We start from the raw sequence: 21703 nt of genomic DNA, 5'->3' as shown, positions 1-21703 counted from the left end.
AAGTGGTTCAGATATCCACCTGCTTCCTGCCCACTAGGTGCCTCTGGGGGCCCCCTCCAACTTGTGAAGGCTGTTTCCTGGCAGTCTCCTGGGGAAGGGTAGGTGAGGTCTGAGAGAATTGCTCCCCAGCCTCCCTGTCCTTTCTGTCCCCTCACATTTATTTCAGGTGTGTTTACAGCCCACCAGGCTGGCATGTCATGGTGTCATCTGATCCTGCTATTCCAGCCCTGCCATACGGAGTGGACTTAGAAGCTGGGTGGGGGCAATGAAAACCACTTAAACCAGCCCCTTTTGGTGGCATGAAGAGTGGGACTGACCCAGGAGACCTGGGAAGCCATTTAGTTCAACTTCCTACAGAGTAGCTTCCTACCATGCAACAGGTGCTTTACATACATTCTTTTGAATTTCACAGGTGTAGAATTGGAGATGAAGACAAGTTATTTGCTCGGGGTCACACTGCTGGTAAAGGTGTGCCTATGTTATGCTGGCCTGGAAATAAAATCTGTGCCCTTGCCTTTGGGGCATGCAGCTGTGATACCTGCTGCCCAGAGGTGGAGCCTCCCACCCAAAGCCACACAAGCTGACCTGGGACTGGAATTAAGGCTCCTAACTATTCATCAAGGAGTCTTCCCAAGAGGTCCTCTTCTGAGGCCTCACATGGGGAGGCCAAGGATGTGGCCTGGCCCATGCAGCCTGGCTCAAGTTAAATGAAGAGTAACCAGTCTCTGGACAAATGCTGCCCATTGGCTACATTATCTGCCCTCTGGACTCTGATCTTAACCAACATAGTGAGAAGCCAGCTTCCAGGAAGGCCTGGCAGGGCAACGGGCCTGCTAGTCTGTTTCCCCTGAAGCTAATCTGCGGCCAGGGCTGAGCCAGTTAGGTGTTAAGTGGAAAAACACTGACGTCGGGTCAGAATCTCTGGGCTCTGGTCTATGCTGGGACCCAGCAGGGACCTATGGCAACTTAAAACTCTGAATTTCCTGATCTCAAAACCAAGCAAGAGTAAACCGCACTTGGAGTGCGCTGACGCAAAAGCGGTAATTGTTACACCCCAAAGCAATACCACCATCTGATGTTAGTTTCCTGGGCTACTGAAACGTCTGGCCCAGCAGCCCCAGCGAGGCCAAGAATGCAGCAGAGGCAGAAAACTACAACTCCCAGGAGGCACCGGTCTCCCACCCCGCACGCAGGCAGGCTGAGAAACTACAACTCCCAGGAAGCACTGGGTGGGACGGCGCTGGGCGGTGACGTCGCGGGGGCCGGCGCGGGGCGCTGATTCGGCCCGAGCTGCCAGCGGGGTGTCTGCCGCCGCGGGTTGTTACAGCTGCTGGAGCAGCAGCGGCCCCCGCCCCTGGGCACCCCTCCTGGGCCCTCGACCGCCGGCCCTGTGCGGTGAGTCCCGGCGAGTGGCTTCGCGGTGGCCGAACCAGAAGCCTCCTCTTGGGGCTAGAGGCAGGGTGGGAAAGAAAGTGGGGGCTGCTGGGGAGGCGCCCGGGGCTGAAGGGGACCCGGGCAGGGTGAGCGGAGGTGGAGGGGGTGCATCAGCCGAGGGGGTGCATTAATCGAAGGGATGCCCACAGGGGAAAGTGGGGGCAGGAGACCGGGTCTGGGCCGTCGTGGGGGAGTGCTTCGGCTGGAGGAGGGGGGCGGGGAGAGGCTGGGCTTCGGGGATAAATTGGCCGCCTCCAGGGCTGGGTGAACGCGTGGAGGTGGGGGTGGGGCTCCGGACCGGGCTGGGCTTGAAGTGCGAGGTCCTAGGCTAGGGAGCGGAGCGGGAGGCCCCTCTTCGGCTTGAGTCCCGCTCGGATAATCCCAACAATAGCGAAGACTCCACCTCCTCTTTTTCACCCTCTTCCCCTGCTAGTGGGGGTTCGCCCCGGTACTTGCCGTCTTTCCATTTCCACCGTCCTCCCCAGTCCGGGAGGCTGGGCCAGAGCTGAGGTGAGCGACTGTGGCCCCGCGGGTTGGGAGGTGGGGAGAATGAAAATGGCATTGTGGAGTGATGCCAGGGACCCCATTGTTGGGGTCCGGGTTGTGGGCTTGGATGTTTTGTGCTCTTCATCTAGAAGGCAAAAGATTTGCTGCTTAAGGGGCTGCCCTTACTTGGGGGAAAGAGTGGGAAGCGCGCACCTGGCAGCTGTGCTGGGGCGCACTGTGGCCTGGGCTTAGGTGCCAGACTGGGACAGGGATATTTGTGTGTGGAGCCAAGGGGGGAAGGGAGGGAAGGAGTAGAAAACAGCTACCAGCAAGAGAGTAGTTAACAGAACAGAGTTGCTGCAGGCTTTGGTTTGAGACGGGTTATGAAACCACATCAGGCACTGCCACGGCAGCCACCTGCCAGCTACCGCGGCCAGAACTTTTCAGCCTCAGCTGCTGTAGACTTACTTTACTGGGTTCTTCTCCCTATTTTTCCCCTTCTGGGTGAGGGGCAATTGTTTTTTGTTTTTTGTTTTTGTTTTTTTACTCATGGAAGTGATATGTACCCTTAGTCACACAAACCTCTTAAGAGTGTTTCCTGGCTGCCAACCTTTTTCTTAGTTTCTTGATTTCTCCTGTCTTTTTGAGGGTCTTCTGGGATTTCTGCTGTCAGGGGAGCTAGTGTTCAGTCTTCAGGAAGACACTTCCAAGGGTATCAGTTTAGGTCCTAGGTCTCGGCCCCTCCTGGACTCATCAGGCTTCATTGGATGCCCTAGTTCAGCCAGAAAGGAGTGTAGGATGATCTGGAATTCAGCAAGGCCTGTGGTATTGCTGGATAAAATACGGGGGGACAGCTACAGGTCTCTGTACTACCACACCTTTATAGGCCTAGGTTAGGGAGAAGGGGGAGGGGCAAGCAGTTTCTGGTCTGACTTGGGGGACTCTGCCTCTCTCCTTACTAGTAAGTCCTTCAGAGGCCTCACTTCCTAGCCAGCTCCCCACCGTCCCAGGCTTTTGCGTAGTAGTAGGTGTAGTAGGTGTCCCAAGAGCCATGTTAGGGTAACTGAAGCTCCAAGTCCCTGGGAACGTAAACAACTGATTTAGTCTTGGTTTTCTAGTTCCTTGGGTTTCTGTTAGGCCCAATTATCCAGCCTAATGGGCTGAGCTGATGGGCCTCAGGAGCATTACTTCCAGGATGCACCCTGGGACATCTCACGCATGTTTGCATGTTGGGAGAGAGTGTTGTGGGTCACATTTCCCTTGAGGTCTCTTAGCTTGGGGCTCTCTGAGAAGAGGAAACTTGTTCTCATTATTCTGGAAGTAAGGAACTGATCCTTGAGAATCCTGGCTCCCACACGGCTTGGCTGTGATCCTTGCCAGAGATAGATAGCAACCGACTCTGAGGGGATTTGTTGCAGCAGGGTGAAGGAGGCGGCCTTCTGGGCACTTCCAGGATACCTCCATCTGGGAGCCCTTTCTGCATCCCCAGGGAAGATGGGGTTGTTACCATGGTGATGACCTTAGGGTCTTTACCAGGCAGGACCTCCCCTCACCTAGGGAGGTGAGCCAGTAGAAAGGCACAGTCTGTTCCCACCTCTTGCTGGTTACAGGGCCCTTAAGGATTTGGAACAGCTGAGCTCTAGACAAGGGGGCTGCTCATTCCCCTCTTTATGTGCATCCAGGAATGCAGCTGGCTTGCATTGTTTCTTGGGCATCAAGGGCAGCCCTCCTGGTTCCTCCTGCTGCAGGGCTGTGCCATTGGAACTGGGCAAAGGGGAGCATGGTGGTAACTTACACCTGGAAACAGGGGCTTGGAAAAGAGGCTGAGGTGAGGATGGGTGGGGCGGAGAGGAAAGGGGCAGGAGAGAGGCCCCAGGTGTAGTTTTGTGTCCTTGGGCAGGGTGTGTTGATGTGGGTTTCAGCTGCCCGTTGGAACTGTAGATGTTGGCCACGTTCTCTATCTTCACCTCTCCTGTGTTGGGGAAAAGGGCCCTGGTGGTTTGGCAGCAGAGTGGGCGGCATCACAAGGGTTAGCTTGAGTGGCTGCCAAATGGACAAAACATCTTGCATGGGTTGTTTTGTGTCACCAAGAAGGAGGCCTCCAAGTCTGGGCAGAGGTTGTCCCTAGTCTGTTGTTTTCTCTTTCCTTCCTCCCACCCCCGCAACTTACCTGTCTTCCTGGATCAGGGTTGGGAGAGACCCAGGATTGGATAATTAGGGGAGATGGGTAGAAGCAGTGACCCCCAAATATTTCATTCACTGCTGCCTGTTCTCACCCCACCGCTTTTTGTTAATTTTAATGGTGGTGGGAACACGGGTAGAAGATGCCCCTTATCAGGCCCTCAGCAAGACGGTCCAGCAGGGGTTATATTGAGTGATTCTGAGGGGACAGTCCTCTTCTCCCCTCCCCTGAGCTTGGTGGGAAGAGGGTCCTCATCAGAATGCTCTGGAGGATGAGATTGGGGAACAGGCAATGGTTTCTTTGCTCTGGGCTGGATGGCTCTTGATGACCTATCCACTGAGGCAGTCCTGGTGCCTTGAGGGGCTCTGTCCCGATTGGACAATGTGTAGGGCAGCCTGGTGTTTATCCCAGCCCGGCAGTGGGAAACCAATGGAGCTAAGTCCACACGGACTTTCTTTGTCCTCTTTGCTTGAGAATCAAAGCAGCAGAACTGCGTTGGAGTTCTTGGGGAAAGCAGTGCCTCCCTCCCTGTGGGATTTGGATGGGGCGAGGGGGCAGGGAAAGTGGTGTGACCTGTCTCACCTGTGCTGCTTGTTTGCAGAGCAGCGGCAGGAGAGGGGCAGCAGGATGAATGTGGGCACGGCACACAGTGAGGTGAACCCCAACACGCGGGTGATGAACAGCCGCGGCATCTGGCTGTCCTACGTGCTGGCCATCGGGCTTCTCCATGTCGTGCTGCTCAGCATCCCCTTTGTGAGCGTCCCTGTTGTCTGGACCCTCACCAACCTCATCCATAATATGGTGAGGGCCTGCCTGCTGCCCGTCCCGACCATGTGGGCTGCTCTTTGGTGGGGCGGAGGAGTAGAAGGAGCCCCCCAAACATGGGCCAGATGTCGGTGACACGCTGACAACATTTGTCACCCAAGCCCGGACCCAGCTCTCATCTCTGCTTTGTCCCCACTTCTGGGTGCCAGCCACGTGCACTCTGATAAGAGGACTAAAATTTGCAGATTTGTCCACACCTTCAGGATGTGGACCTGGAGGGAGGCCCGCTGGGAACTGAGCTAAGGCCTCCAGAGAGTCCCCAGGACCCAGGCGCCCATCCTGGCACAGAAATGCCCCTCTCCCAAGTCTGGATCCCCAGCCATCTTCCAGTCTGGTCCCTCTGCTCCCTCAGCTCCTGCCTGCTAGCTTGTACTCTTTGGTAGGCAAGCAGGGGCCGTCATCTCATCCCCGCCCAGCTGGCACAGGGAAGCTACCACTGGGCCAGACGGGCACTTCTGCAGCTGAGTTCTCTCCATGCCTTATCCTCATGCCAGGCTGTCCTCTCACCCGGTGGGCTCCCTTCTTCTCCTGCCAGGCTCCCAGCTGCCCCATCCTGACCTCCAGCCCACATCCCTCTGCCCCTCAGAGGGAGGCTCCACATAACCCAGAACACAGTTCTTTGACTGGGGTGGTGGAGCTGAGCTGGAGGGCCTTTTGCCTTTTGTGTCCTCTAATGAAGTCCCCTTTCTCCAGGGCATGTACATCTTCCTGCACACGGTGAAGGGGACACCCTTCGAGACTCCGGACCAGGGCAAGGCGAGGTTGCTAACCCACTGGGAGCAGATGGACTATGGGGTCCAGTTCACAGCGTCTCGGAAATTCTTAACCATCACGCCCATCGTGCTGTGAGTGCCTTGGGTGGAGGAGGACGCCAGCAGGCAGGCCAAGGCCTGGGGAACCCTGGGCCCTGCCAGGCTTAAACCCGTTCCCAGCTCTGGCTTTTGGCATGGGCATGAGCAGAGGCAGGGAAGTTGGAGCATCCCCGGCTCTTCTGCTGGGCTTAGGCCTTGTGCCTCTCTGGCCCTGTGTTTCACCAAATGGGCCTTCCTTCCTGCCAGTGACGTAAGCCCACAGACCTGGGATAAAGCAAGGGGACTGGGTCGGGAGGGACCTCTAGCTGGGGAGATCTTGCCACCCTACTTCTGTTCTGGGGGTCTTTCCCATAACTCCACACCTGTTGGGGATCTGCCACTCCCCACCCAGGAGTGAGGGAGGAAGGGTCCTCCAAACAGAGTCTTATGCTTCTTCCCAACCTTCCCACCCAGGTACTTCCTCACCAGCTTCTACACCAAGTACGACCAGATCCATTTCATCCTCAACACTGTGTCCTTGATGAGTGTGCTCATCCCCAAGCTGCCCCAGCTCCATGGAGTCCGGATTTTTGGAATCAATAAGTACTGAGGGTGCCGCCCCTTCCCCTGCCTGGGATGGTAGGGGAGGGGTAGAGGCCTACGCTGTGAAGCTGAAGACAGAAGGAGCCTCTGGATCCTGTTAGAGATGGGGGTCGAGCCTCTGGGCCCTAGTTTCCCCTTCCAATTTCCCTGGTAGCCGACTTGACGTAGCTTGTAGTGGGGTTCAGGTGGGCCCCCCAGGTCTCTGACCCTTTCTGATTTTTTTTGATCTTTTCCTTTTGCCTTTTGGATAGAGACTCCGTGGGGGCAGTCATGGGACGGGCTGGGCTCCCAACCTGTGAGGCTGGGACAGGAGAAACCCCCTGCTCACTTGCTCATCCTCAGACTGCTAAAGCACTTTAACCCCTGCAAGAGGAGCAGGGGGGACGGTACAGCTTCTAGATTGGTTCACTTTTATTCTTAAGTTTTTAGGATGACACTCAGTGTGTGCTCGTATGTGTAAAAGCAAGTGCACGACGATGCCTCATCCCTCTGGGTAGAGAACTGCCTATTGCAAGTCTCATGCTTTTGGCAGCTCCCCTACAGCCCACCCGGGGCACTGGATGGGAGCGGGGAGGGTAAGGAGAGGGATGGTGGGGCTGGGTGTGGATGGCCTGGTCTCAGAGGCGAGGGGGCCATGGCCACTCTCATCTTGGGCCTGGTGGAGGTGGGGAGGATGGTTTGGGGGGCGGGGATGGGGACAGTGAATTGAGACTTGGAGGAAGGGGCCGTGTAGCCACAGAGATTGGTATAAGGGAGGAGTGTGGGGATAGAAGCCAGACTCAGCCTCCTCCTTTGGGAAGTGGTCAGGCTTGGAGAGTTAATTTCCCCAGGCATGGTGGTGATAATCGGAAGGGAGGCTGCGGGGTCGGAGGTGGGGGTTACAGCTCCGGGGTTAGTGTGAGGAGTGGAGAGGGGTGGAAGAGGCCCATGAGTCATCGTTAGCACGTTAGCACATGTCCGCTTTGACACTGCCCTGTGCAGGGGTGTGAGGGGTGTGGGGAAACCGGGACAAATGATGAATGGTGGGGCCCTTCTGCAACCTTCACCTCGTAGCCTCCTCATGCATACTGGAGCTGGACGGGGCCTCTTGTGTGTACATGTGGGGCTATGGGGCCACCCCCAAATGGGGTGGGTGGGCCAATGGGGTGGGTGGGCCACAGAATGGTCCCTGCTCGAGCAGGGTAGTAGAAGGAGCCAGGAGTGACCTTCGGGCACTGTCTCCTCAGCCTGAGGGTGGGAGATGGGCAGGAGCCTGAGTGTGGGCTGGAGAGGAGCCGCCTTTTTCCCCTCCCCAATCTGACCAGGGTCTGGGTTACTTTTGAAAAGGTGTGGGTGCCTGTGCCCCCTTCCAGGGCCCTGAGGGAGGAGGGGAGGACATTGGTCCTGTTTCCTGCCTCCTGGCCCCCCTACCCCCCACCCCATGTATCATAGGGAACTTTCACCTCGAAATCTTTCTAAGCAACGTGTGAATAGGATTTTTACTCCCTTTGTACAGTATTCTGAGAAACGCAAATAAAGGACAATGTGTTCCTGTTTCCCCTGAGTCTGGCCTCTGCTTCCTGGAGGGCCCTGGGGGAGGGGACAGGGGTTTGGGCAGCAGTTCCTGCTGAGGGCAGTGTGAGGGGCTCTGGGGCTGCTGGTCTTCCTGCTGCTCCCAGGGGAGAGAGCGGGAGAGAGCCTGAGGGGCTGATGGGAACTGGCAGAGGCAGCAGCAGAATCCTGCTCTGTGACCTGGCCTGGCGGTTCATCTGTCAGAACTTCTACCTCTGGTCTCCGTGGGCTGGCTGAGTGATGGCTTGTGCGTGGCCTGGAAGGGGGTCAGTTGGGCAATGACTTCATAAATGAAGGCGGAGTCCCGAGGGGTGCCCAGCCCTTTCCTCAGAATGCCTTTCCCAGCTCTCACTTCTCTCCCCCTAGTGCTCTTTCCCTGGGAGGGCTGCATTTCCTCCTGGCCTCTCTGTCTTTGGAGGAATCTTCATGCTTCCTCCCTTCTGCCGTGAGCATGAGTGGGAGAGGAAGAGGTAGCCCCCCAGGGCTTATTTAGGCTCCTGGGGCCAGGAAAGGGGAGGAGTCCTTTAGTGGAGGAACTCTGATCTTTGAGGTTCTGACCGCTCAGTGTGAGCTGTGGCAGTGTTATGTGCTATTCCTAGGACAGGTGCAAAGTCCCAGGTAGATGGGAGGAGCTGCCTCAGGCAGGCTGGGCTTCTCTCTGGCTCTGGGCCAGCGTCACAGTGTGTTTGGAGTGGGTGTTGGGAAGAGTGCAGGGTCTTTGCCCACGTCTGCTGAGTGAGGCCCACACAGTGCTGGGAGGAGCAGTACACCTCCCTGGGCCCAGTCCTGGGGGTGGGGGTGCCCTGGGAGCTTCCATGGACCTGCAGGAGTATAGTCAGGGTGAGGGGCTGGGGCACATCAACAACAACCAGCGTTCAAATCCTGCTCTGCCACTTACTAGACTTGTGGCCTTGCCAAGTTACTTCTCTGAGCTTCAGTTTCTTCCTCTGTTGCAGAAGGATAATAGGCATTAGGGCTGTTGTCGGATTAGCACAACACCTGGTATAGTAAATACTGAACACGTGATAGCCACATTAGTATCATTACTGTCGTTAACTACCACCATAATTTCTTTAATGTTGTTTTGGAACTGAGGGATAAGGGGGCCAGGAGACGGGCAGGCTCGCTCCGGTGGTTTATCTCTGAGGACTGAGGGGTGGGGGCCAGAGGCCTCTCTCTGGAGAAGGAGGTGGGTGGAGAGGACAGGTGGAGGTGTCTCCCTGAGAGGGCTATGTGGGAGCATGTGTGGGGAGGAAGGCTGAGTCCTCCTTGCTGGCCAGCCTGTTCCCCACGGATGTTGGCTGCTGTAGCTCTGTCTTCAGCCTTGCCCACCGCAGCATGGCAGCATGGTAGCTGTTTCCAGCTCTATCTCTCTCTTCATACCCCTGACACGACCATAGCCGTTGCCTGCTGGCACTTGGATTGCATGGTCCAGTATGCCTCCTGCACCATTCTCTGGCCCCAAACTCACCTAGAATACATACCAGGTAAAGATTATCTATCTATCTTTCTATATCTATCTATCTATCTATCTATCTATCTATCTATCTATCTATCTATCTTATCTATCTTACCTATCCTACCTATCTTACCTATCCTACCTATCTTACCTATCTTACCTCTGGCCTTATCTGCCTCCAGCCCAGCCATAATGTGGCTTATCTAAAGGCCTGAGAGATGGGGCACCTAGCCCTACCCAGCTTTCCAGTTCTTTCAGTTCCCTTCTTAGGGCTTCCTGAGACACGGTGGCCAGGACCTGTGCAGAGCTCTTACAGAGGGGATTCTCACAACCTCCATTCCTTGTGAGCAGCTGAGGTGAGTGGCCCCCAAGATAGGCCTGTGGGCCCTGGGCACTGCCTTTCCAGGCAGCCAGAAGAATTCCCAGGCTGAGACTGAGCTGAGAGCTGGCCACCATGATGGGGGCAGGGAAGGAGAAGGGAGCATGGGTGAGCAGATGCCTGGGCCAGCCAGAAGGGACTTAGGGGAAGGTAGCCAGATGCAGGATAGGGAAGTGGAGACCAGAAGGCTTGTGAGGGGAGTCCTGGCCCCAGGAGGAAAACAGAGGAGCCTGAAGAAAGGGAAACATCTCAAGAGGAAGGAGTTGCAGAGTGATTGATGGAAGGGGAGAGGGAGAAGGATTTGGAGGTAAGAGTGCGGGAAGGGTCTGGTGTGGTGGGGACAAAGAGCTGCTGCTCAGTAGGAAAAGGGAAGGACCGGCTGTATCAGGTTGGATTTGGTAATGAGCCTATGGAGGGTCCTGCAGGGGAGCTGCGGGGGGGGGGTGGTACAGGGGCCAACTGTAGACCTGGAGAGGGTGAAGGGGAAAGTGGGTGGAGGAGAGGCCCCAGGTAGAGTTTTGGGATTCATTTTATTTTTCCAAGAGTAAGGGGACCTTTCAGATGGTGACCAGTAACTGAGGAGACAGGACCTGGGGGTGGAGGGCTATCCAGGACACCTACCCCCAAGCCACTCTTGCATTCCATCCTTTCTCTTTCGTTTTCTTCTGAGGCAGAGTTATCACTATCTCACTGGGAAATGGTTGGTAGGAGTACCCATCCCACTACCTTGCAGAACACAGCAAGGGAGGGAGGCCCAGGAGTCAGAGCCAAGGGAAGAAGTAATCATGGGGGTTGGTAATGTGAGGTCTGGCAGCCATGCCTCTTATCTTTTCCTGGGTCCTCTGTTCATCAACACTGTGGGGGTCTGGCTGGAAGATGGTGGGCCTGCCTTCCTACCCCTCAGGCCCTTCTGAGCAAAGGGGCAACTCTGCTGTGGGAGAAAACAGACCTCACTCTTACTTTCCTTTTGGGATAAACACTGTTCCATCTTTCCTCCAGAAGGGTTCTATGAAGGGCAGAGGAGAATCTAGCATTCGTGATGGTTACCCTCCTTGGTGTATAGTGACCACCTCACATTCTAGAAACAGGGAAGTCAAATAATTCCAAGTCCTGATTGTTCTAGAACCTTTGGATCTTCATTGACCCCAGGCTGCCAAAGGGAGATTTAAAAACCTGAACCAATATCTCCCTTCCCCAAACTGAAACTGGCTTCTTTGTCTCCAGTTGGTCCAGGCTCAATGTCCAGCCTATTTGAGGAAATCACGAGTTGTGGTCCAAGAGACGGAGCTGGAGGGGATATGATTGCTGTCAGAAGCATCCTTGACTCTGACAGATTTCACTGCTTCTCTCCGGTGAGTGGGAGGAGAAATTTCCGGAGATGCCAGTACCACAGGACAGACCTCACCCTAGAGGACATAGTGGAGAGAGAGGAGGGTGAAGTGCTGTTTGATAAGCTGGATTCTGGGCTCCAAGGTCAGTACGAGGGGGTAAGAGATGGCCAGCCAGGAGACTTCACCCACTCCTGCTCTACCACTGTCAACTCCCCATTGCCATCAACCACGTCAGCCAGTCAACAAAGAACTTGTATGTACTAGAATTTGTTTGCATATGTCCACACACCTCAGTTTAAGAAATGCACAAAAGATGTTAACTGGAATTTAAATGAAAACTTGAAAAAAAAATGCACAGAAGAGCTGCATGGGGAGAAAGAACAGGGTAAGTGAAAATTTATTTTTATTGAAAATTATTCCTAAATTGTCTTCCTTTCCCATGTTTTCTTTTTGTAAATAATTCACTTTTAAGTTAGCTAAGGTCTTTTGATGTGTTTGTATGTTTATCATTTAGATGGATAAATAAACGGAGGCAGTTTGCTTAGTGGTTAGGAAAGGACACAGGCCTAAGAGCTGAGGGCACCTCGTTTCTAAGCCTGGCTCTGCCACTCACCAGCTGGGCGGCCTCTGGACAAGTTGCCTTCTCTCTCTCTAAGTCTGTTTCCTCAGCTGTCAACTTGACAAGAATGTTACAAGACTCAAATGATATAAATTAGGTCATTTATGACGGTGGTTGTGCAGAAGGAGCATTCAGTCAAAGTTCAGCCCCATCATTCTGCTGGCGGCTGTTATCCCTCGTGTCCCTTGGAGATCAGACTGGATGGGTGAGCAGAACTCCCTAAAGGCTTGAGGGATTTCTAGAGGAGTCTATTCCATTCCCCTGCCTCCAAACTCAGACTTTTGGGTTGCAGAAGCACTAGGGTAAATGTTGCTGAACCCTCACCTGGAGACTTATTTCAGTGTCTCAGACCTCAGGGTAAGGGCTTTTACAGCTCAGACATCTTTGCTACAGCCCATCTGGATCTCATTAAGAAAAGAATGCAAACAGTACCACTGTATAGTTTTAGAGCACCTGCTATGTGCCAGGCATAGCCGTTATGTGACCAAGAGCAGCGTCCAGATTACTTGGGCCTTTCCACAAGTGGTTTCATTAAGTGAGCAAGGGGCTTCAGGAAAATTTCAGATGATCATTTTTCAAAGACTGAGTCAATTCTCTGAAAAGTAAATTGCTAAGAGCCAATTTACTAAAAGCTAGTCTCCAAAAACCAGTTTGCCAGATGACCAGTTCACTGAAAACAGAAAAAAACTTTAGACTAGGACTAGGGTGTTTTGCCATGATATTACTCCCCAGGGACAGGGGGAAAAGCGTTAAGTACAGAAAAAAAATTGACAAGTTAACTTCCTTTAAGGGAAAGTCTGTCTGTTTGCATAAACAAATCAGGGACAGAGGTGAAACCAAACTTTGAAAAAAATCCTTAAGAATGAAGTGGATGGGTGATTTGAATTGATTTTTAGCAACTTGGCCTGCTTCCTTCTCAAATAGATTATTTTTTAATTATATGGTGCTGATGGTGTGGTTAAGGTGGCATAGGTTTTTGTTTTGTTTTGTTTTGTTTTCCATTAACTAAAGTCCATATACTTTATTCTGATTATCTTGGTTCTTACCTAATATCCTTTCTCTGTTCCAAGATCTCATTCAGGATACCACATTACCTTTAGTTGTTGTATCTCCTGAGGCTTCTCTTGGCTCTGACAGTTTCTCAGACTTTCCTTATTTTTGATGATCTTGACAGTTTTGACGAGTACTGGTCAGGCATATTATAGGATGCTTGTCTATTGGCATTTGCTTGACTTTTTTTCCTCATGGTTAGACTGAAGTAATGGGTTTTGGAGAGGAAGACCATCGAGGTAAAGTACTATTCTCACTGCATCATATCAAGGGTATGTGCTATCAACATGACTTATCACTGTTAATGTTGACCTTGGTCACCTGGCTGAGGTGGTGTTTGTCAAGTTTCTCTACTGTAAAGTTAGCACGCCCCCCCCCCCCCCATATATTACATTGTTTTTGTGCTTAAGGCTTGATTTTTCTTTTGTCCTGGATAAAGTACATGTACACTTTTACATTGCTCAAGAAACAAATGGATCCTAGAATGTTAGTGTAACCCATACAGGACTGATTTGAGGCACCATTTCCGGTTCTGTCACGTTTCCGTCAGTTACAAAATGTGTTTGTCTCTGGAGATCCAGCCCTGCCCGACCCCCTAAACCTGGCTGTATGAGTTCCTCCTCGTCTGTAGGTTCACATTTGGGAGGTCTGAGAGAAAGGCAGTCAGCTGGCAGCATCTCCACACATGCTCCGCCAACCCCAGCACAGCAGCTGACTCGGAATCAAGGCCCTTATGAAAGTGGCTGATCAGTCTGGGCAGAGTCCACACGGATAGGCGGTGTTCCAGGATTGCTTCACTTTATACCTGCGTGGTTCATACAAACACTGGAGACTGAAGTCTGCTTAATTTTTATTTCTCAATTGGCAAGAGCTCCTAATTCTTTAGCTTTACTTTTCCTTGGCTCATTTCAGCCTCTCAGATAGTTAAATAGGACTAGCTCACATTTATTGAGCATTTAGTATGTGTGCAAGGCATTTTGCTAAGTGCCTAACTGCATTTTTTACTTAATTTCTCCAAGCACAGGAAGTAGGTACTATTAATATTCTCCTTCCATGAATAAAGAAACAGATTCAAAGAGGTCAAGTGACTTATCTAAGGTCATTTGGTAAGAAGGTGGCAGAATAGGTGCAAACCTGGGATTATGTGACCCTTGTGGTGACTCCTGATGAGCACAGCATTTCCTGGGAGCCACAGCTGGAGGATCTCTGCAGAAGGGAAGGGGATTGTAGAGGGGGAGCCCAGGATGGGGCTGCTCCGGGGAGAATTTTCTGCAGAGAGATCTTTTGGGTCAGCCTCAGTATGACCTTTACCCTTTCCAGGCCAAAAGGCTGAGTTCCAAGTTCTGGATGTGGTAGACTCAAAAGGAATGTTGACAGTGAAATTATCGAAAGAAATAATAATTGCAGCGACCTTCCACAGATCCCACAAGCAGAGAATCAAGACATTGGAGACCTGGATACCCAGCAGTATCTGGATTCCCTTGAGAACAGGTAAGGCTGGAGATGGGCAGCAGTGGGGAGTGAGAGGGGGAGATGCCCCTTTTGAGCACCAAGAGCATCTGAGATGGAGGTGCCCCGGCCAGTGCAGTCCCTCACGCCCAATTCCCGGCACTTCCCAAGCCCGTTCCTTACTCAAGCGTGGCCTCCTCTTCCCCCTTCGGAAAGCCTTCTCATTCTTCATGCATCAGCCTCCAGGAAACCCTCCAACACCCCCAGCTCACTTGCTTCCCTGCTACCCTCCAGGGTGATTGATTCTTCTGGCTTGGACCCAAACCTGCTGGTTTCAAGAGGCCACTTTCTGCTCTCCTATGAGTTGCCGAGATCTGTGTTTTGTGCTGTTTTGCTCTGCCTTGTGGCAAGCCATGCCCCTGTTCCTCAATGGACTGGGAATAGCTTGTGACCGCAACAGCTTTTACTAACCTCTCTGTGTTTATCCACAGCACACAGTAGGCACTCACTAAGAGAGTCAAAGTGAAGCACAATGAAATCACAGCACCCCTGTAGAACATTTCCTGCACAGAAAGTGCCACAACTCCACCCCATCAGGGGGGCACTAACCAACTACCACAGAGTTTCTGATGGTTGAGGGCATGGTGCTTCCAAGGGACTTACAGGGACATCACCAGCCTTCTCCCTCAGCGGGCATTTTATTGTTGGTGTGGGTGTTTTCTCCCCTAGCTGAAATTGTTGGAGAGTGTGGAGCAGCTTAGTGGAGGGGACTCAAACTTTCTCCTGGCCTAGCCCTCCTTGAGTGAAATGCCTTTTGTTTTTCCTTTTTAGTTAAAAAGTGAAAGGCTTCCACTGAAATTTTACTGGTCCTTTGAACTACCCCTCCCTACCATAGTGTTGCTGGGGAGGGGTCTTTGGAGTTTTTCAAAGGGAGCTCAATTTTTTCTAGAATGCCTGTTGTTTCTAGTATGAGGCCCTGTGGTGTGTGCATATAGAGTGGGGTTGGGGAGGGTATTAGATAGGTAGAGGGAGGTCAGCAGAGGCAAGGATGTAGGTCTTCCTTGAGGGTTGTTTGCAAATACCAGAAGTTCCATCAGGCTATTTTTAGTCACAAAATACATTTCCTCATGGAATCAGAGATGCCTTCTGGAGCCCAAGGCTGTGGACAATGTGGCCAGGTCCCAGGGACCAGTATGAGGAACTGGAACCCCAACTCCTGAGAACTGGGTGTGATGATCTGGGAAGATGCCTGTCTCAGTGCCATGGGAAGGGCTCATGCTTTGGACTCCTACCGACTAGGATTTGAATTTCAACTCTACACTCATTAGCTGTGTGACCTTGGACCATTCACAACCTGTCTCTAGGCCTTAGTTTCCTCATGAAAATGGGTGCAATTCTGCCTACACCATAAGTTTGTGGTGAGGGGTGAAATGAAATGCCATGTGAAGTATCTCATGGTGCTGGCACATTGTAGCCTTCCACAGATGCTAGTGAGTTCTCTTCCCACTTCCCACTTCCTTGCTCCCACAGTGGGTAAAGTGACTACGATGGGGTGCCATGTTCTTTGGTTTTCCAGCCCCAGAGACCCATCATCTCAAATAGGAACTAGCTGATGGAGAGGGAGAAATGTCACTCCTGGGAGCCTGAGCTCTATTCCCCTCTATTCCCTCCAGTGAGTTGAAGAGAAAACTACCTACTTTGTTGCAATCAATCTGGAGAAATGAGAGCAGACCTCTATCTGGTGACAGAGACTCTGGAGACAGCAAGGAAGGAAACCCTGAAAACTGAATGGCAGTGTATGTTGTGGAGTTGGATGGGAGGCAGGGTCTGTGAGAGAACCAGCCTTGGCCCACCCATGGTAAGTCAGGTGGATACCAGCCCAGATGTCAGGCTCTTCAGCTCTCCTTCCAGACCTCCCTGAGCAGTCTCAACTGCTTCCTGGCCTTCTTATGACTTCTCATGTTGCCCCAAGAAAGTGCCTGTGGCATTGCTAAGTCCTTCCCGTCACTCTCTAGTAATGCCCTGTTTTTATTTGCTTCTTAGCATTTCTCGTGGTTCATAATTACATGGGGATTTTTTGCTTATTCACTGTCTGCCTCCCTTTCCAAGATACAGGAGGGCAGGAGCCACAGTGCTTGGAATAAAAAGGTCCTCAATAAACATTTATTGACTCAACAGTGAAAGCAACATGAGTTTGGGGGTCAGATGTGGGTTCTTATTTCAGCTCTGCTACTGGTTTAGCTGTGAAACTGGCTTACCTACTGATCCTCTTTGAGCCTCAGTTCTCTCATCTGTAAAATGGGGATTGTTTGGGAGATCAAGCAAGGTAACTATGTAAAGCACCTAGGGATTAACCAACGTGAACTCCTTTTCCTAGCACCAAAGGTCAGTAACCAACCCCCTAAAGCAGGTCCTGAGCTATTGAGTAAAGCAGCTCATCTTTCCCAACATGGAGAGAATGAGTAAGCAAGGCCTGATGGGGGCAGACTGAGTGCAGGTAGGTTCAGCTAGACTCTGTGTCAGCCTGGAGGGGCCCTGGTGAGCTCGAAGGTGGGGGGAAATTCCAAGGAAGGGGTGGAGGGTTCAGGGCTGGGAAGAAGGACTGAAGCTCCTTGTGCAGACACCCAGGTTTTGCCCCATCATAACGCTAATCCTTCCCTAGCTAGAGGTGTTAAGTCCTATCTCTTTCTGAGCTTGTTTTTTTTTTTTTTTGTTTTGTTTTGTTTTGGTGAGGGGCAGGGTATGAGAATGAGGAGAGATATGAAAGAGGAACTTATAGAGAAAGAACTTGTCTTTCTGATAACTGGTTTTCTCACTCTCTCTGGCACTAGCTATTTGTTTCTTGGGTAACACAAAATCCTTTCCAGAAAGAGAATGGCTTTTAGGCCTTCTGTTCATCATTCCAAAAAGGGCAAGGATAGTATTTTTTAAAAGAAGGTAACAAATGGCCCAGAATTATAGGGTTATCAGGGTTCAGAATGGAATAGGATGCACCCAGGGGTAGGGACCATGGTGTGAGCAGGAAAAAAATCCTGCCTATTGGAGAAGCAGATTGGATTGCATATTGGCCTAGGGTTTCCAGACTCTGACAACTTTGGCCTGCTTTGTGCAGGTTGGTGTGCTGGATCCTGGGGTCCCAGCCCTTACTGAAACCTGGGAGGCATAATTGCATTGCATGTCCAGTTCTCACATGGTAGCACTGGCTGTGAAAGGAGCACTGGAACTAGGAGTAGGAGGGTCTCAGGGTCTAGTGGCTCTGCCACTCACTGGCTCTGTAGCCTCTGGAGCCATGGTTATCCTGATGTTAGCATGACTAGAAGATCCCTGTGATTCTGAACATTGCTTCCTCTGGAATTTCATAGTCTTCCTCTGGGTCCCAGAAAGGTTGTACCGCCTAAGAAGACTTGGGAAGGGATAGAAAGAGGTCTAGATGTGGTAGAAAATCCAGAAACTCCCAGAAGTTGTAGAAGTGAGTTTTTCAACCCTGGCAAGGTCTTGCTAGCTCAAGGGTGAATCTCTGTCATGTAAAGTGCTACACCTGGGTGGCTCAGTTGGCTAAGCGTCCAACTTTGGCTCAGGTCACAATCTCACAGCCATGGGTTTGAGCCCTGCATTGGGTTCTGTGCTGAGAGCTCAGAGCCTGGAGCCTGCTTCGAATTCTGTGTCTCCCTCTCTCTCTCTGCCCCTCCCCTGCTTGCGCTCTGTCTCTTTCTCTCAAAAATAAGCATTAAAAAAACAATAAAGTGCCATAACAGGGCCATCTGGGTGGCTCAGTTGGTTAAACATCTGACTCTTAATTTTGGTTCAGGTCATGATTTCATGGTTTGTGAGACTGAGCTCTGTGTTGGGCTCTGTGCTGAGTGTGTGGCATGCTTGGGATTCTCTTTCTCCCTCTCTCCGCCTCTCCCCCTGCTCACACGTGCTCTCTCTCTTAAATAATTAATTAATTAATTAAACAAACAAATAAACTGCCATAACAGAGGAGGCAGAAGGTAGATTCCAGTCTCTGCTCTGACCCACATTTGCTGAGTGACTGAGGACCTGTTGTACCCTCTCTGGGGTTCCGTTTCTTCTTCACTTATCTAGGCGTAATCCTATGGTTGTCTGTATCTGAGGATGTAGGAAGGTGTTTGCGTATATAGTGCTTTGTCATTTACATGAAATGATAAGGATACAGTCTCCCTGGCATGAGCAGTGAGGGCTCAGAGTCCAGGAATGAAAACTCCCACCATTGGGAAGAGAATGTCCAGAGAGGGCTGGAGGTGACCTGAAGACTTTCTGAAATTATTCTTCCCTTCTTTCCAGAGGAAGATGGTTCATCTTGCTTAAGTAAGGATTGGAGCTAGCTGTGTTCAGTGTAGCTGCACACTCACCCTTGAGCCTCCTGGCTTCAAGGACTTCAGCTCAGGTGGGAGAGCCTAGTATATGTGTATGGTGGAGGAGTTGGGGAGAGAAGGGTAGGGCAGTGCCCAAAGCAGTCTTCAACTTTAGTCTGGAGGTTGCATCTGTCTCCTTAAACACAGTGGTTCTCATTGATTATATGTAGACATCACCTGGCGGAACTTTAAAACTAGTGATGCCTGAGTCCCACCTCCAGAAATTCTGATTTAAGTTATCTGGGGATATGGCCTGGGCATCAGGATTTTTAATCATTCCCCAGGTAATTCTCATGCACGAAGTTGAGAACCACTGCTCTAACTTTGTCTAAATCCTCACTACTACTAGCGTGGTCCAGAGACTGCACTTTGAATGGCAAGGACTAAGTAAGTTTTGATTTATTGGAGGTGGAAAAGAATTTGGGATTGGTACTCAACTGGGGTTGAGCTGGGAAGGTGAAGGTGAGGTTGGCAGGAGGCAATGATGATGGGTGTCTGGGAAGAAGGGTGCTTTACTTTAACTGGAAAAGATTAGAAGGGAACCAATAGAGAAGTGGTCTCATGAAGAATGGGGTCGACAGAGGCCTTGGTAATAATGGAGCTTGTTGGCTGGGTAGGTCGGGTTCTTAACTGCTGCCTCTACAGGGAAATCCTTGAGTTTGGAGGACTTCAGAAACATGAAGGAGAAGGTGCAGGACATGCTGAGAGGCCTCTAGGATCTGACTGACTGTGCTAAGCTGCCTCACTAAGCACCTCAACAAGGAGGGGCAGCAATAGAATCTAGAACAAAGAGTAAGGGACCCAGGAAAGAATTGGAGCAGAGAGAGGGAGGAACCAGCAGGAGGGGCAGTTACCGTACTGAAGACAGTCTGCTATAGTGGGACTGGCACTCATCTCCCCCATCTCCTGGCCTCGGTGTCTGAGGCCCTGATCTCTGGTGACCTGGAGGGTCCAGCAGATCCTCTTGTAAGTAGCCTTTTTAATGCTTTTTAATGCTGCTTGGATCTTGGTAAAAACACATACAGAATCATTCTGAATGTCCTGGATGCCTTGATTGGTGAGGAGGGATTTGGAAGTATGCTGGTGTGGAGGAAATGTGGAGCAAAGGGGTCTGTGGGGGTTCAAATCCTGGGAGGAAGGTGACATACATTGCCTTTTACATTTCATGAAGGATAGACTTTCACACTTTAGGAACTAGTCATTTTCCCCAGGCCAGGGGTTGGGGGATGCCTCCTCTACCCGCCTGGCAAGTCTGACCTCCTGCAAGCTAAGAGGGAAGAAAGATTCACCACAAGAGCCCATTTGGAATAACTCTCATCTATCACCAGGGGCTCTGTGGAACCTCCTTCTGATGTTTGTCCCAGGTCTGATGAAATACTGAAGCCCTGTCCCACTCTGTGCTTCTCTGCCAGCAACCCTCTTGACCCTCTTTTTTGCCCCCAGAGATATCTTAGGAGCAGCATCTTGTGGCTGAGGCCCTGGAAAAGGGGATTCTGTCCCTGTTGAAAGACCAGATAAGACACCCTGGACTGAGGGCTAGGGTCATAGTAGAAGTGAATGCCTGTGTTCTCAAGGGACTCAGAAGTCCCAGGGTACAGTCCTTCCTACTTCGTAGTTCTCTGTCAGTTCACATCCATTCAGCTGGTTTGTGGCAATTCCCTGGAACACATGGTTTCCAGGACAACTCAGGCTTAATAGGCTCTGTTGCTAGCCTATGGGTAAGAGAGGGGGGTGGAAAACTGTTAGTCTCAGGATGGCAGTGCCAACACTGATTAGCAGTGCCTGTCACTGTGTTGAGAAAGAATGAGGCTCTCCAGGCCCTGCAGGAAAAAGTGCCATTATGGATTATTACATCTGCCATGGCCCAGGATTAAGAAGTGTGGTGAAATATTTGCCATTTCTGGTATGTTTCCTTGTTCCTAGCTTTTATAGTCTGGTGTGTTTCCTTCTAGGTGGAGTCTGTCCTGGAGCAGAACTGGGGTGAGCAGCCCCACGATGTGGGCTGTGACCCTGATGCAAGATTTCTCTGTGCCCTCCGTGTTGCTGTCTCCGTCCTGCTGCAGCTGGGTGAGAAGCCTATCTTAGTGTCTTCCTAACTATGTTAGCTCTTGAACCATCTGGATGCTCCCCTCCCAGACCATCCTCTCCCCCTGCACCCCCAATCACTAGAACAATGTCTTTATAACAAACAGCTGACTTTTCTTTGATAGATCCCATTCCCTTCATGATAATGCCCCCAAATCAGCCTACATTATATGCATGGACTTTTCTAAGAGTGGCAGATTGATCATATTAATTTTCTCTCCTTGAAATCTCACTAAATAAAGTACTAGAAAAGATGTAAACCCACAATGATAAAGAGAACAAGGCAGCAGATAAGAGATTCTGACACATCTTTGGAAACTAGCAGGTTACTAAAGGAGTTTAAGCCGGGAGGTGTGGGCCTGAGATGTGCTGGAAGTGTAGGAGGAGACTGCTCTTCTCTCATCTTGAGGCTTTTCTCTTTAATATTTTTAAGACAAGGTAATAAAAAGTAAAAGAAGTATATGCTTGTAAAGCATTTCAAATATTTCTCAAAGTTGAAGGCGATCTCCCCTACTTTCTCTAATATAACCACTGTTAACATTTTGGGGTATGTTAACAGTCTTCCTATGAAACAGTGTTTAAAATGGTAATTTAGGAGCTTATGGGTGGCTTATTCAGTTAAGTGTCCAACTCTTGATTTTGGTTCAGGTTGTGATCTCATGGTTTGTGGGTTCGAGCCCTACATCGGGCTCTGCACTGACAGTGTGGAGCCTGCTTGGGATTCTCTCTCTCCCTCTCTCTCTGCCCCTACCCCACTCATGGGCATGCTCCCTCTCTTAAAATAAATAAATAAACCTCAAAATATGGTAATTTAAACATGAAACTAGGATGATATAACAAATTTGTTTTCTATTTTTTGCACTAGAGTTGTTTTTTCTTTTAAATTTGTAAAAATATCATATGCAACAAGAATTCTTGTAGATGCTGTTGGGAGCGTAGATTGGTCAACCACTTTAGAAAACTGACATATCTACTAAACACAAGCCTATGAGCTGGCGACTCCACTTTCTAGGCACGTACCCAAGAGAAATGAGTGCATGTCTTCACCAAAAGACATACATTTACAAAAACATTAGCATAAGA

The 21703-nt window shown here is 50.9% G+C and overlaps 2 protein-coding genes across 4 annotated transcripts; both read left to right on the top strand.

Annotated features, from left to right (window-relative positions):
- Positions 1-1233: 1233 nt before the first annotated feature.
- ORMDL3 (ORMDL sphingolipid biosynthesis regulator 3) lies at positions 1234-7856 on the top strand. Of its 3 annotated transcripts, XM_049635964.1 has the most exons (5): positions 1306-1395; positions 1868-1944; positions 4704-4903; positions 5621-5772; positions 6193-7856. In XM_049635964.1, exons 3-5 carry the CDS (start codon positions 4730-4732, stop codon positions 6326-6328), a joined length of 462 nt encoding a protein of 153 aa, XP_049491921.1. In that variant the 5' UTR covers positions 1306-1395; positions 1868-1944; positions 4704-4729; the 3' UTR covers positions 6329-7856. The 3 variants fall into 3 exon arrangements, with proteins under 3 accessions (XP_049491923.1, XP_049491921.1, XP_049491922.1); XM_049635966.1 differs by lacking the exon at positions 1868-1944 and having other exon boundaries at positions 1234-1395; XM_049635965.1 differs by lacking the exon at positions 1868-1944 and having other exon boundaries at positions 1314-1395; positions 4709-4903.
- A 116-nt stretch (positions 7857-7972) lies between these two features.
- On the top strand, positions 7973-20810 carry GSDMB (gasdermin B). The gene is given in 10 exon segments (XM_049638163.1): positions 7973-9359; positions 9590-9687; positions 10935-11183; positions 14031-14168; positions 14171-14201; positions 15833-15875; positions 15877-16077; positions 19313-19592; positions 19979-20053; positions 20492-20810. Coding segments are annotated over 8 exon segments (1143 nt in total). The 5' UTR covers positions 7973-9359; positions 9590-9687; positions 10935-10948; the 3' UTR covers positions 20632-20810.
- Positions 20811-21703: the final 893 nt, after the last annotated feature.

Source organism: Panthera uncia, chromosome E1 (assembly GCF_023721935.1).
Source record: "Panthera uncia isolate 11264 chromosome E1, Puncia_PCG_1.0, whole genome shotgun sequence".
NCBI lineage: Eukaryota > Metazoa > Chordata > Mammalia > Carnivora > Felidae > Panthera > Panthera uncia.
The sequence above is the reverse complement of the archived record's forward strand: the minus strand, read 5'-3'. Positions and strand labels throughout refer to the sequence as shown.